The sequence below is a fragment of the Silene latifolia genome, unplaced genomic scaffold (genome assembly GCF_048544455.1).
Source record: "Silene latifolia isolate original U9 population unplaced genomic scaffold, ASM4854445v1 scaffold_79, whole genome shotgun sequence".
In the NCBI taxonomy this organism is placed as follows: domain Eukaryota; kingdom Viridiplantae; phylum Streptophyta; class Magnoliopsida; order Caryophyllales; family Caryophyllaceae; genus Silene; species Silene latifolia.
The window spans coordinates 845086-861228 of NW_027413701.1; the positions used below are offsets into that span (position 1 = coordinate 845086).

The 16143-nt window shown below is 37.9% G+C and overlaps 1 protein-coding gene across 1 annotated transcript; it reads left to right on the forward strand.

The window, feature by feature from the left end:
• The first annotated feature begins 14404 nt into the window (after positions 1–14404).
• On the forward strand, positions 14405–15561 carry LOC141640445 (uncharacterized). The gene has a single exon (XM_074449249.1). It carries the CDS (start codon positions 14571–14573, stop codon positions 15288–15290), a length of 720 nt encoding a protein of 239 aa, XP_074305350.1. The 5' UTR covers positions 14405–14570; the 3' UTR covers positions 15291–15561.
• Positions 15562–16143: the final 582 nt, after the last annotated feature.

A 16143-nucleotide genomic window follows, 5' to 3' on the forward strand; every position in this document is an offset into this window, starting at 1 on the left:
TGGGCCGAAAAATATATCGCACATACCTGAAAACGAAAATGACTCAACCCGAATTAACCCGAAAAAATGCGAAACCGAACTAACTCAACCTACGCTGGCCTGGCCCGTTTGCCAGATGTACCGAATAAACCCAACCCGACACCCGAACTCAAGCTCCAAAACCCGAATTAACCCAACCCACCGAAACCTGACCCGAATATTTATTGTTGCAAACCGGTTATAATCAATGAATAATTTGATATTAGTTGGTCCGAAAAGGACCTTAACCCGAGATAATCCGATCCGAAACTAGTAAACTCGAAAGTGACTCATCTGAACCCTTAAACAACTATATCTGTCTTAATATTAAAACGGGTCGAGTATATCTTATTGCATTTTTCTCATGCATTTTGTTTTTATTTTATTCCGACTATTTGACCCGTATTAAACTTAATACGGATATACCCGCCTTAAATGATCATTTGTGCTAATTATCTAGATATTCATTTTTTTTGGGTGTATTTGTCCATCCCTTCATTTTTTTTACCAATTTGTCCAAAATGAAACTTTTTTTACCAAATTGTCCATTATCCCTTACTTTTTTTACCAATTTGTCAATTTAGCCGTTTAATGTATAACCACTTGGGTAATCATCGGGTTAATCTATACAGTTGGTTCGGCATAGGAAGATAGAATTCCCTGGAAGATTAAATTCATATGAACTTGAAAATCACGTGAATTGTTTAAATGTGGTTTGGTTGAATGTGGGAACTTCATTTCATGTGGGAATTCCCACTTACCTAGGGGGGTTAGGTAAGTGACCTCCTAGTCTCCTACATTATGTAGGAATTGGAGTTTCATAAGAAGTTCTACTTTTCATGAATTGGACAACCAAACAAGACTCCATTTAGCCGCTTCCCATGATTTTCCAATTTCCGTGATTTTAAAAAGCAACCAAATAAGACTCCATTCTCGTGATCTTGAGTCTAATGTTGAAATTGCAAGCGCAAATTTGAAAATGGACAAACTTGTTACGTACTCCTTCCAATCTACACCAAGAATAACACTTGCATCTTGGTCGTCTTTGAATAATACTTTGACCGTATCTTTTCATGTATACGTGACTTTGTTTTAAAAAATAAATTTTGTAAAAAAATTTTTCATAACAAATCTATATTTTATATAAGTATCGTTTTTTTAAAATTTTGATAATTTAAACAATTTTTTTGGTCAAAGTTTTTTGAAGTCTACCAAAGGTGGATTTCACTTTGGTGCAGATAAGAAGTATGATTATGAAAGCTAGATTGACCTTTCTGCATGTCTTTAGTCGTCTCGACATGTGTGGTGTGTACCCGGGTGATTGATAAATATTTTCTCATGTTTTAATTTGTGAACGTTGGACTCACTCAAGTAGTCAAGTGTAATCAACCTTGAGAGATCATTTTCAGTTTTTCTCCCATAAATTTGTATGCGTTCAAACACCACTATATGATGAATATTATTCAGGTCATTTCAATCATCGGGAATATTATAAAAATCCCTCTTTTTTCATTTTCTTATCAAATTTGAGGAAACTATAAACGGAAAATTTACGTGGTATCCTCGAACTTTGTCATTTTGCACGTGATATCCAATTTTTTAAGTTTGTGCACAAAATATCCTTGAGATTTGATTTTCAAGTACAACGTGACCTTTTTATCGTTCTTAAAATTTTCAATTGAGCATAAATCATAGACCAGAAATCGAAATGGACTAATTTTTTTTTTCAAATTGATTACCTTTTCGAAATCTATAAATTGATAAAACAAAAATGGTCATTCGGACATTTAAGATCAAAGATATGGTCGATTTGAGATTTTCGTTAAAAAAAAAACAAATAAAATGTCAGTCGACAAATTTTTTTTCTCAAATTGTAGATTATGACGAGAAAATCATTTTAGGAAAAAAAATTTGGCCGATTTTGGAATTTCGGTCTATAAATTATGCGTAATTGAGTTTTTATAGCGACAAAAAGAGTATGTTGTGCATGAAAATCAAACATGGAGGGTATCATGTATACAAACTTGAAAAGTTGGATACCACATGCAAAATGACAAAGTTTGAGGGTACCACATGAATTTTCCGAACTATAAATCCAGCTAGTCTCGCTATTGACGGATATATCCGTCTATAGCTGTCAAATAGCTTGAAAGTGGTAACATTTTTGGCCCCACCACCCCACTTGTTGCTTGTCTTATTAGAAATGTGGTATTGTATTTAGTCCGTTTTTAGTTATAGACGGATATGTGCCGTCTATAATGAGATTTTGGGCTATAAATCTGAGTTTTTGCTCATTTTGGGGTGCATATTATGTGGAGCGTTGTTTATTACCTTAGGAAGCGTCGTTTTCTGTTAATAGCACTGTATCAAGGTTGATTAAACTTTTAATGCAGGGACTTTCATACTTGACACAACAAAATTATTTTGCTAATATATCAGTTTTATTATTTGTTCCTTGCAACAAAGGCGACTCTAGGATCTCAGCCTCTCAGGGATGGGGAATCAACAAAAATAAAACATAAGAAATTTTGAGAAAAAAACTAGCAAATATGGATAATGGTTTAAAAAAAGCGATGGTGTGGAGGTTTGAACCCCATCTTCAAGTTCCACAAACACCTTTCCTATCATTCTTACCATTGAACCAAGGCTTTCTAACTAAAATATGTTGCACTCTATATTACTTCTTCCGTTTTTATATGATATTCCCATTTGTTGAATATATGAGTGAAATATTTTAATAAAATGGGGGTTCAATTAAACTCCATAAACTTCCACTGAAATCGTCACTGCTTCACAATAACCTTATTTCGCAACATCTATTCATCTAAGTTTTATAATTGAGCTAAATAAAGTTTATACAAATTTATGGGGATCCACAAGACTACAAGAGTAAATGAATAACCTAATAAGCTAGGTGTGTTGACTCAAATAACCAAAGCGTAAGTCTACTTAAAATACAATAAACGTCGTAGTAGAAGTATAAGCGTATAACTCACCTTATCGCAGGTCGTAGTCAACCACGTCAACACGGAAAAGTCGCCCTTTGCCTTTCGTACATCTTCCTTTGTTTTTCCATGTCTCTTACAAAACGACAAAGTTACGACGCAGAAAATACAAATAAAATGACAGCCCCACAATAGAGAATCCAATCTTAAACACTTGAACTGTGTCACTAAACTACTACTTTTAAAAGTTTTAACACCAAAAAATAATACAACCATGGTCCATGCATGCGTTCACACCCACTTATATAATATACTCTGGATAAGAGATTAGTAGTATTTCAAAGCATCAAAGGTTGCATGTGACATAATAAAGGCAATTGCATGGAAATGTTGGAGTTTTAGATAGCGGTAAAGTTTCTTTGAAGACCATTTTATATGAAGTTAATTATGTATGAGTAAAATATATAGTGGGAAAGAGTTGGAAAGATGGTGAATATAAGAATGCACATGAGATAAGATGGTAAGGAATAATTTTAAGTATAGAACCACTAAAAGACTACTCCCTTCGTCTCAATTACTTATTTACCTTTAATTTATTTACACATAAAGATCAAAGAGCGAGAGAGGAGGAGGCTGTTTGTAGGTAATGTTATTGAGTGAAAAGTAAATAATGGATTATATAGGTGATTAAATTAATTTTAAAAAGTAATCTCAATATAGAAATGTAAACAAATGAATTGATGCACCCACAGATAAATAAGTAAACAAATACTCGAAATGTTTTATACTCTTGAATACTAGTATACTCTTACCTAACATAATTACTCTCTAACACACCCTCTCAGTCAAAAACGGTAATTAACAGACGCTTGACTAGATGAAAAAATAGTTAATGATGTCGTTTGAGATGAGCGAAGTTGACCTTTATTGACACTCTAACCGGACGTGGTGCCTTGCGCTTGTCTTGATCTTGCCATTATAAAAGTCATTCTTCTATATACTAAGAGAATAAAAGTCTCCAAAGTTTTATCACCAAAAGGCATCAAGCTAAATAAGGAAACAAAAAGACTTCCTTCTTTAGATTATTATCATTTCATAAAAATATAATCTTTTAATCAAATAATAATTTTTTTTTTTAAATCTAAATTATACGAGTAATATTTTAATTATAATAAGATAAATCCACTATAATTTTACAAACTGTAAATTTCTAATTTTCTTTTATGTATTATTATATATTAGAGAATGACTGGACACATTTTGTAAAACAAAACATTAAATTGATATTATTAGCTTTTTCGCAAAAAAAAAAAAAAAAAAAAAAAAAAAAAAAAAAAAGAAATCCTTAACATAATTTGAAAAAAATTATTATTTGTAATCATTAGTTTTATGGTTTTTTGTTAGAAACTACCTTTTATTTATGGTCATTTCTGAACAACTACCTTTCATTTTATTTTTTGTTTTCAACTACCTTTCATTTCTTCATTTTGCGAAAGACTACCAAAAATTCACTTCCGGCAAAAAAAGTCAACTTTTTGGCATTGACTTACCATTTCATGTTGAATCTAACTCTTTACTTCATAACCCTAATAATCGATGATAAAGATTGATTAAACCCAACATTAATCATCTCAATTTGTCTATCTCTTACCCGAAGCAAAGTCCTAATCACTGAAACAAAATCATCATTGATATTAATCTTAACATGGTAAATAATTCTTCAACAATAATGATCTATTATGACCTTGTTGGCAAAATTAACTCCTAGTGTTAACTATTCGAAAAAAAAAACATGGATTCATTCTTAGGATCACTTGTGTGCTACTATATCATTAGTTTTCTTATACCGATCATCTTACCATAAAGAGAGAAATAATGTACTTTAATATGACTTAGATGGACAGTAGATTGATGAATCATGAGTAGTATATAAGGTTGTTGAAATGTAAGGGTGAATGTGAAAGTGGTAGTAAAGGTGACGACGGAGATGGAGATGGAGATGGAGATTGAGATGGTTGATGCGTTGGTATTGCTTTGAACAAACTTTTGATAAGGTGTTGAGCATGGAAATGAGCTTTTTCGGATTTTGTTGGGTGAACAAAAGGAGAAATATAGGTTGTATGTGTGAAAAGGGGAGAAAAGAGCAAGTCAACGCCGGAAAGTTGACTATTTTTTGCCGGAAGTGGATTTTTTGTAGTCTTTCGCAAAATGAAGAAATGAAAGGTAGTTGAAAGCCAAAAATAAAATGAAAGGTAGTTGTTCACAAATGACCCTAAATAAAATGTGGTTTCTGACAAAAAAACCCTTGGTTTTATGTTAAAGAAAAAAATTCATTACACACACATTTTATAACTTTACTAAATTCTCTTTATTAGATCACAATTCATTTTTTTCTCGTATCGAAATACAGTGACGTATATAACAAATTAATTAATGACGTACCAATTTAAAATATTAAAATAATAACAAAAAAACAAAACTTTATACATACCTCAAATGTGCGGTATCTACACTAGTTCCTAGTAACAACAATAATAATACTAATTGTGCACGAGGGCCGTAGTAACTCGTGAGACACAAAACTAAAATGTCAAAGTGCACAAGGATCGTAGCAACTCATGAAATGTCGATAATGAAAAATAAAACAGAAAATAAATCATGGTGTACGAGGGCTGTAGCAACTCATGAAACACCGGAACTGTGAGAGTCGAAGCAAACTCAACAGTAGTACAACTAAAATAAAATAAAAACGAGTAAAAAAAACACGCAAGTCCAGGCTTTTTGATCCGGTTGCGGCGGCTGGTACAGGCGACGATGTCATAGTACCCGGCCCATTAGGCATGGGTGGTTGCAAAGACGAATCCGAGACAGACAATAAGGAGAAGGCGATGACAGGACGTGGCGGAGGTTTAGAATGGTGGCGGTTATCGAAGCAACATGGCAAAGAGGTTGTTTTAGCAATTATGGACAACGACAAGTGTGATTGTAGCAACAAATTTGTGTTAAGTATGCAAAAATTAGAGAAAACACAGAAAAATGTAACAAAGTAAATTTTTATTAATTTGAATATTTCGGGTACAATCTCTAGTGTAATCCGCTGATCGATCTCCACGTAATTTGGATGACGATGTTAAAGGAGGGTCTCAATGACTTTAATTCTCATTTGATGTGTGTTGTTTTATTCGCCTCTGACTGAACGATTCCGGGTGCTTGACGTCGAGACTTGAAGAAATGATCGATTTGATTGAGGAGAGTCGCTTGACTTGATCTTCGTAGTCGATTTGATTTGATGGATGGTAGTTGATGGACTTGCTCTCCTTTGATGATTTGCTCATTGCACGATGATTTGAAGTACTTGGCTTCGGGATCCTTGGAGAATGAGTCAATCTCGAGATTTGATGGAACTTTGAAGGAACTCTTTGATTTCTAGAGAGAATTTGAAAACTCTCGATCTAGGTCTTATGTTTAATTTTCTCCTCTAATTTTTCCTTCCTTGATTGTAAATGAAGTTGAGGTCTCTATTTATAGAGAAATTGATCTCTAACCCTTTCTCACTAGCGGGCTTGGACTTGGAAGTCTATTTTGTCTATTGTAGCATATCTGACTCATTTTGTCGGGTTTTACCACTTTGATAAAACGAACTCGACTAAATTAATTAAAATGTATTATTTGATTAGATTTCACCCAAACTAACTAGTTTAGTTTACAACAAATATTTGACGGGTCAACAATTTGACTTTGACATCCGACGTGACATTTATATAAATATTACGTGCCTACAGTGATGACGGTGCCGGCATGAACACAATCAACTCAACAACATCGGCAGAGGCACACCAACTTGAAGAACAGAGTAGGGTAGATAAATTTTATTTTATGGAGAATATTGTTATATTAGGATAGAATTATGGGATAATTCACCTGATACTCCTGATGTTTGGCTTAATTCACGTGGTACCCCTGGTTTTAGGAATGTGCACATGGTACTCCTGAACTTTCGTTTTAGTGCACCATCTGCCCTTTGCCCTTAACTCCGTCAAATAATGTAACGACAACCAGGTTTGGGAGGAAAATTAGTTAGAGCCAACAACTTTTTGAATTTCCAACTAACTACAATCTCCAACTAACTATAACTAATTAATATGACTTTCACCAAATACCCCTGAGGTTTGAGAAATGTGCACGAAATACCCCTGTAACCAGAAATTAGTTAGAGCCAGGTTTATAAATGGTAGGATGAAAGCTGTTTTAGGTTTTAGAAATCTTCATTTTTAATTTCACAATGCTAGTACACTTACATCATTATAATGTAGAATAAAAACATATACATTATTATGAATGTTTTCAAACTAAATTGAAACATTTTAGCTAAATCTACAATTTCTCTTTTTAAGTCACAAATGCTAGTTGTTTGTTATTTCAATTTCTTCTTCAACTCTTGTATAACATCATAAAATTGTGCAGCTTCCTCTCCAACCAAAGCATTAATGTCTTCATTTTTTGGTTTGCACCATTGAAAGCATTCACATTCATCCCATTTGTAGTACAATATTAAAGGGTTTGCCGCCAAAGGTCCAGATGACCTTATGTTGAATCTCTTCTTGCATTTAGGGTAATTTTTGTTATATATTTGCACCCCTTTTGAATTAGATCTTGAACTAGATGATTGCATTATAGTAGGAATGTGTTTGTAGTAGTGTTTTAAGAGTCCCTCAATGATTTGTGCTCTCAATTTTAATAGCAACTTTATCTTTATTGCAATAAGTCAGTCCAACGACAACTTTTAAAGCCGTTACAAGTATTTCTGGTTGCAGGGGTATTTCTTGAACATTTCTCAAACCCCAGGGGTATTTGGTGAAAGCCATATTAGTTAGTTGGAAATTGTAGTTAGTTAAAAATTCAAAAAGTTGTTGGCTCTAACTAATTTTTCCCTCAAATCTGATTGCCGTTACAATATTTGACGGAGTTAAGGGCAATGGGCAGATGGTGCACTAAAATGAAAGTTCAGGGGTACCATGTGCACATTCCTAAAACAAGGAGTACCACGTGAATTAAGCCCAACCTCAGGGGTACCACATGAATTATCCCTAGAATTATTAGAATAATAATTATGTTAGATAAGAGTATGTTATGTATATATAATATTTGTAGAATATCTTAAGAATATTCTTGGAGTACCCTACAAGACACTCCACTACATATGTAACCATTTTCATAAATAATAAAACAGATCATTATATTATCTTACATGATATCAACCTAAAAACTGATCATCACAAAACCCTTCCGCCTGCCACAATATCGTGCTTCAACCGCCTGCCGAAAATAACTACCTTAAACCATAGGGTATACAATGCTCTCCCGTAGAAAACACCTCTATTAAATTAGGAATATTATTATTAAAATTAATAATAATAATAAAAATGACAGGTTTCATAACCTACAAAACCCAAACACAACCCATCATCTTCCCCATCCCCAAACGCCCTATACAAGAACCTTCGTCAATCACCAAACTTCGACCAGTCACCTGTCCTTCGTCAAGCCAAGAATATTCCTAAAATATTCTAGAGATATTACGATATGTATAATATACTCTTTTCTAACATAATTATTCTCCTAATAACTTTATACTAATATAACAATATTCTCTAATATGTAAGATTTACTAATATCTATAACCAGTATAATTTTACTACGATTTAGTACTCTTTAGTGATTTCCGATTATGATGTTGATAATATAAATAATTCTCATTTTAGGCTTGGCTATAACTTAATTCCCAATATGGTGTTCATGTAGGTTTGAATTAACTTCCAAACCAGGAAATCAAGAACAACACTATATTGGGAATTAAGTTTTAAACAAACCTTTAAATTGAAATAGCTTTACTTTTCATTATAATTTTTTTTTTTTGGTATTTTTTTAATAATGTGTTGAAAGACAAAGTTATTAATAACAGTTACATTACTTTATATAAAAAGAATCCTTTTTTTTTCTTTTATGTTTTTTCATATTTTCTATTTAACGGATTATTTATTATTTCATGTAAACTTATTTTAAACATATTTCATGTAAACTTATAAAATATTATTTACACAGTTTTAACTATTATTGTTAATGTTCCGGGTGTAATTCCAGAGCAGATATTTGTTACCACTCGTAGCTCGTAGAATGATGTCCTTGCTTGAATCCTCCTTGCGGTCTCCTGAAACGATGAACAAACTGAGGGCTCGGATTTGGCCGAGCGTACTCACTCCGACGCTCAAGTCAGTTAACTTAGAGAGGTAAGTTGTTGTTACTTGGCTAAGAGTATAGTGTAGAGAGATAAGGAAGATATTACCAGATGAATAGTGGTTATTAGGTTAATTTTCGGATCCTTTCCTCAATGAAGGTTGAGGAGTATTTATAGGCTTTCACCTTTTGTCACGTAGTGGCCAAGTGGCCAAGTGGTAGCAAGTGGAAAGACCGTTCTACCCTCGGCCGATGGACCTATGGCGGAGCGGCCGAGGGGTCTTGGATATGAGTACGCGGATATGTGCCCCCGGGCCGGTTGTCATGCCGAGACCCAGTGTGAGCCGATGGGATGCATCGGCTAAGGTTGTCTAAGTCGTTGACTTTCTTTGTGGATACCTTTGACCATGCTCAATATGTTGACTTGGTCGTGCGGTGCGAATATGCCCCATCAATTTGCCCCAGCGTAGTCTATGCCGTGGTATGGGCTCCGATGTATGTTGAGCGTATATTCTGCGTAAGTATTTTTGCAAAAATTTCGATCGGCTTCTTCCGATCCGTCGGCGTGGTTCTTGTTAGGTCGTACCATATCCCCCCTCCACATGGATGCGTAAAGGGGATCCGATGTGGAAAAGAATGTGTGTTGGCCGAGACCAGTGGCCGGGAGTCTTAGGTTGTTTTTGGTTGCCCCCGGCCGGTGCTTCCTAACTTGGCTGATCAGGTGGCCGGCGGAGAGCATGTATTCAGGAATTTGTTGAGGAAGGTGAATGGGCGAAGAGATGCAAATTGGCGTGTTGGAGACGCTTGGTTACTGTTGCATTGATTGACGTTCAACTGTTGCAACGATTGACATTCCGTGGTCGCATGTCCGACACGTGTCCGTTCGCTGATTGGTTGACGCTTCATGGGCCGTGCCCTGATTGGTCCTCTTCCATGGGCTTTTCCCTATAAATAGGGCAGTTTTTCGTGTAGCGGCGGAGGTGCCCAAACCCAATGTGGACACCCCAACGCGTGATCATAAATGAAGAAGCAACCAAGTTTTCCAACCAAGTGCTTGTCCCCTCCATAATTGCCACCCAAAAAGAAGAATTGCTATCGAGCCATAACCCCGTTACCTCGGCAATTGGCCGAGAGCGACGGGGACACAATGACCGGTACGCTAGAAGAATTGCTATCGAGCCATAACCCCGTTACCTTGGCAATTGGCCGAGAGCGACGGGGACAAAATGACCGGTACGCTAGAAGAATTGCTATCGAGCCATAACCCCGTTACCTCGGCAATTGGCCGAGAGCGACGGGGACACAATGACCGGTATGCTAGAAGATTTGCTATCGAGCCGTAACCCCGATTACCTCGGCTAATTGATGGCCGAGAGCGACGGGGACACAACGACCGGTATGCTTGAAGATTTGCTATCGAGCCGTAACCCCGATTACCTCGGCTAATTGATGGCCGAGAGCGACGGAGACACAACGACCGATATGCCAGAGGAATTGCTATCAAGCCGCGACCCCGGTTGCCTCGGCTAATTGATAGTCGAGAGCGACGGGAACACATCGATCGACACGTCAAAGACGTTACATAGTTAAGATATGCATTCAAACTGCCTCGGCCATACCAGAAGTAAAAACAAAGCTCAGAAAAAGGAACATAACGAGCAAAGGTGGGCCTCACACCGACTCCACTCACCCCGGTTGAGGGCCGGTATGAGGCCGACGCGGCATAGCAGCTCATCCTGAAGAATTATCTGAGTCGGGGGCAGCCATCCCTCCTCAGCATCAAACAGCCGCATTGCCCGCTTCTCATCCGCAGTAAGAGGGACAAACGAAGCGTCCATCTTGACCTTGTTACCCCGGGAGACGTGTTTCTCATACTCTTCCCGGGTCTCACACCGTAAGTGAACGGGGCTCTGGAAAGACCGAGGCAAGGGGTAGTCCTCCGGCACTTGGACGTACACCCATCGCCCTTGCCAGTCTTTGCAAGAAGTAAGTTTGTTCACGGAGACATAGCCTGGCTCCGTCTGTACGCTATACCACCCCACCTTGCCGGATTTTGACGGCCGAAGACTGTGGAGTCGGCGGAATAGGTTAACCGTAGGGGTCTCCCCCTTGAAAACACAGAGCCATACAAAGCCGACTATCGTCCTCATGGCCAACGGATGCAGTTGGGCCACGGCAACGTTCATAGCTTTGATGATGGCCACGACGTGTTCGTTCAGAGGAAACCGGAGCCCATACTCCAGGTGCCTGAGATGAACGCCGATGTGACCCGGGGGAGGGCAGCAGACCGCCTGACCCTCCCCAGGGATAACAATTTTATACCCCTCACCAAGGAAGAAGTGATCTCCGAAAAGAGTCTCTCCGGAGCTGCTTGCGAATTTGTTTGTCCAGGTACGGTCGAGGCCAGTCGTGCAGGCCTCACCATGGTCCGGGATAGTCGTCCTCCCACCATCAACGGGAGCCCCCTTAACATCGTCATCAGCATCATCCTCACCCTCCAACTCCTCCACGAGGGGCAAATCGGCCTACGGGAGAAGGAGACCTAGGGCCCCCAAACCTTAACGGGATGGCTTCTAGTATCCCCTCCTCGTCAAGACGCGGCAGGAACCCCGGCGCGAAGTACTAGTCCCGGCATTAACAGAAGACATTTTCACAACAAACTACTAGCAAGATAAAAAAGAATTTGTTTGTTTACCTCGAAGAAAAATACTCGCCGATTCGAATACTAAAGATTGGAAGGAAAAAGCAGCCCTTGAAGGTTTAGAGAAATGAAGATTTTGGGAGAAAATTTAAGAAAATTTGAGGAAATGAAAATAATGGCCAAAATCACGAAAAACTGCCCTATTTATAGGGAAAAGCCCATGGAAGAGGACCAATCAGGGCACGGCCCATGAAGCGTCAACCAATCAGCGAACGGACACGTGTCGGACATGCGACCACGGAATGTCAATCGTTGCAACAGTTGAACGTCAATCAATGCAACAGTAACCAAGCGTCTCCAACACGCCAATTTGCATCTCTTCGCCCATTCACCTTCCTCAACAAATTCCTGAATACATGCTCTCCGCCGGCCACCTGATCAGCCAAGTTAGGAAGCACCGGCCGGGGGCAACCAAAAACAACCGGCACTCCCAGCCCTGGTCTCGGCCAGCGTCACATTCTTTTCCACATCGGATCCCCTTTACACATCCATGTGGAGGGGGGATATGGTACGACCTAACAAGAACCACGCCGACGGATCAGAAGAAGCCGATGCAGAAATTTTTGCAAAAATACTTACGCAGAATATACGCTCAACATACATCGGAGCCCATACCACGGCATAGACTACGCTGGGGGCAAATTGATGGGGCATATTCTGCACCGCTGACCAAGTCAACATATTGAGCATGGTCAAAGGTATCCACAGCAAAGTCAACGACTTAGACAGCCTAGCCGATGCATCCCATCGGCCTGTCACCTGGGTCTCGGCATGACAACCAGCCAGCCGGGGCACATATCCGCGTACTCATATCCAAGACCCCTCGGCCAGCCTGCCATAGGTCCATCGGCCGAGGGTAGAACGGTCTTTCCACTTGCTACCACTTGGCCACTTGGCCACTACGTGACAAAAGGTGAAAGCCTATAAATACTCCTCAACCTTCATTGAGGAAAGGATCCGAAAATTAACCTAATAACCACTATTCATCTGGTAATATCTTCCTTATCTCTCTACACTATACTCTTAGCCAAGTAACAACAACTTACCTCTCTAAGTTAACTGACTTGAGCGTCGGAGTGAGTACGCTCGGCCAAATCCGAGCCCTCAGTTTGTTCATCGTTTCAGGAGACCGCAAGGAGGATTCAAGCAAGGACATCATTCTACGAGCTACGAGTGGTAACAAATATCTGCTCTGGAATTACACCCGGAACAGTTAATATAATAGTTTAATGTTTTTATGAAGTATTTGGACATTAGCCCCTCTTATGCAATATAAATATATAACTAAATTTTGTTAACCAATTTCATAATTAATTCATAGCATACTAAACTACTCTGTAATTTACATTTTGCATAACTCTCTTAACAAGACAAACTTATCATTTTAAATATTTTGCATATATATTTGAAACACACTAATACTTAATTTTTTAATTATGTTTCTTTATGAAAAACATTTAAATAAATTGATTAATGAACCATTATTAATGTAATAAACTAATATGAAATGAAAAACATAGAAAATATTTAATGAAAAGTAATGTCTTTCCAATTTGAAGGATTGACTAAAACTTAATTCCCAATATTGTATTTATATTGGTTTAGAAGGTAATCCAAACCTACATAAACACTATATATATTGGGAATTAAATTAAACCCTAGCCTAAAATGATAATTATTTTTATTTTCAACACTATATTCGGAAATCACTCAAGAATACGTCAATATTACCTTATATAAGTAAATGACTGAAGAGTTAATTATTTATTTGTTAAGCATTCACAGTTCTACCTCCATATATTTAACAGAATTTATTATTATTTAAAATAGATATTTCCACCTAAAACAACAATTAGTGCATGTCAATCAAAGTAATGGAGTCACTCGTGTTTAGGGATGTCAATGGATCGGGTTCGGGTTCGGGTCTGGTGAAGCCTCATCCGTCATCCATCCGTCTTTTTAAAATCTCATCCAACCCGTCCGTCATCCGTGAAACATATCATCCGTCATCCATCCATCCATCATCCATGGATGAAACGGGTGGATCGGGTGATAAACGGGTGTTGTGCATTTATAATTTCAAGTTTAAAAAAATGATGTTTTTTTTTTCTACAAAAATAAAGTTAGATAATTAATTTAGTTTAACTTTCTAGTGGGTAGGCTTACAAAATATTTATATTGAGAGTAGAAAAATATGAAAATTTAAATATTTTATACCTTAATAATGAGTTATATGTAAAAAAAAAAATTAAATAAAAAATAATAAAATCGGGTGATGGATGGATGGCGGGTGAAATTTCTTCATCCAACCCATCCGTCATCCACATCCGTTTCATCCGTCATCCATCCACCATCCATTTAAATCGGGTTTTCATCCATCTTTTAGGATCGGGTGGATCGGGTTTTGATGGATGCGGGTGAAATTGACATCCCTACTCGTGTTTCACAACTTAACCCCGACAAGAGGGTAAAAATCATAATGTTGGTGGTCATCACAATTACGTTCACACACTGCCAATTTTGCAAATATAATAATGGCCAGTATTTAATAGCCTACCAAATACAAGTATTTAACACTCACTTCCTGTACAAGATCTATTTCACATACCTCCACTACTTCACCACTCTCCCTTCAACAAACAACACGGTCAACACCTCAAACCTCATCAAAAATGGTGGAAGCATTGTTAGAACAAGCTGCTTGGTTAACTCCTACTTCCCTCTTCCTCCTCCTCAACCTCGTCATCGCTACCATCGTCTTCTCCCACCGCCGAACCAACCACCCCGACAACAACCACAACCACGACTCCACTTCCGCCGCCGCACCTCCCCCGTACAATCCGCCGCAGCTCGCCCGCACTCCTTCACTCTTCTCCCGCGTCACCTCATTCAATCTCTCCAATTACTACCCCCACCCTCAACACGACCACGACCACGAGACCGTCGACACAACTCCTTCTTTGTTCTCCCGTGTTGCCTCCTTCAAGTTATCGGGCCGGGCCGAAGGGCCCGATCCGAGCGAGGAGAGGGAGAAAATCTCGGAAACTGAACACGAGCCGAAGATGGAGTTGAAGAGGGCAGTGGTGCGTTCCCCGTCCTTTCTGTCACGTGTTGCGTCATTTACCGTTGGTGGACGGGGGTTTATGCAGGGGGAGGTTTGTGAAGTCGACGCACAATGTAAGGAAAAAGGTGATGATGAGTGTAAGAAGGTGGCGGAGAAGGTGAAGAAAGGGAAGGGGAAGAAGAAGAAAGTGGTGGAGAGAGTTGAGACGGCGTCGTTTAGGAAGAATGAAGAAGAAGTTGATGCTAAAGCGGATGATTTTATTAACAGGTTTAAACAACAGTTGAAATTGCAGCGTATTGAATCTTTGATGCGTTACAGAAGTGCTTAATTTGATAATTAAGGAATGATGAACGCTTCATTTAATTTTCGTGATTTTAGATTAGATGTTTTAGTTTTGTTGTAACAAAGTTTCTGCTGTATTACTATTATTATGTTCGTTGTGTAAGTTTAGCTAGATAACTCTATTCATAAAATTAAGATCTGTATTTCAGGATTTGTGCATTGACATAGTAGTTGTTTGAGTTTCGTTGAATCATATAAACATAAACATGTATTTCTATTTTTAGAAGGGGAATCACAATATCTACTCTTTCGCATAAGGACTAGACCTGGGATTTGAGTTACATAATTTCGGGTTTAGTAGTTATCATCTGAGGAGACAATTCAATTTTTTGCATTAAATATTTTTTTTTTTTTTTTAAATAAAAATGGACGTCTCGAGATTGTTTTATTTTATAAATTGCTATTTCGGTTTGGCCGGTCATTTCCGGTTAAGTTAGATTATTAGAGCCTTTCAGGTTATACTCCGTATTTGTTAAGTTGATGCAGGTTCGCGTTGTTGGATAAAATTAATCATTTTGGATGGGTTTGTCTGAAAATGATTTTATTGGGTAGATTGTGATTTTCTGGACACAACACAAATACGCAATTTGAAAGCAACAGTATGTTTGGGGATATAGTGAAATCGGGCGTGTTAAATATCGTCGACACTTTTACTAATTATCGTCGACAATTAACACAACTTTCCAATATTGTTCCCCATTAACTCCTCATTGTCTCTCTCTCTAATCTTTCTAAAACAAAAAAAGACTGTTTTTTTGGAATTCCAGGGTAACCTCAAAGCCTCCTAAGGAGGAATTGCGAGGTCCTGGGTTCGATTCCCTAGATGAACACTTTCGTGG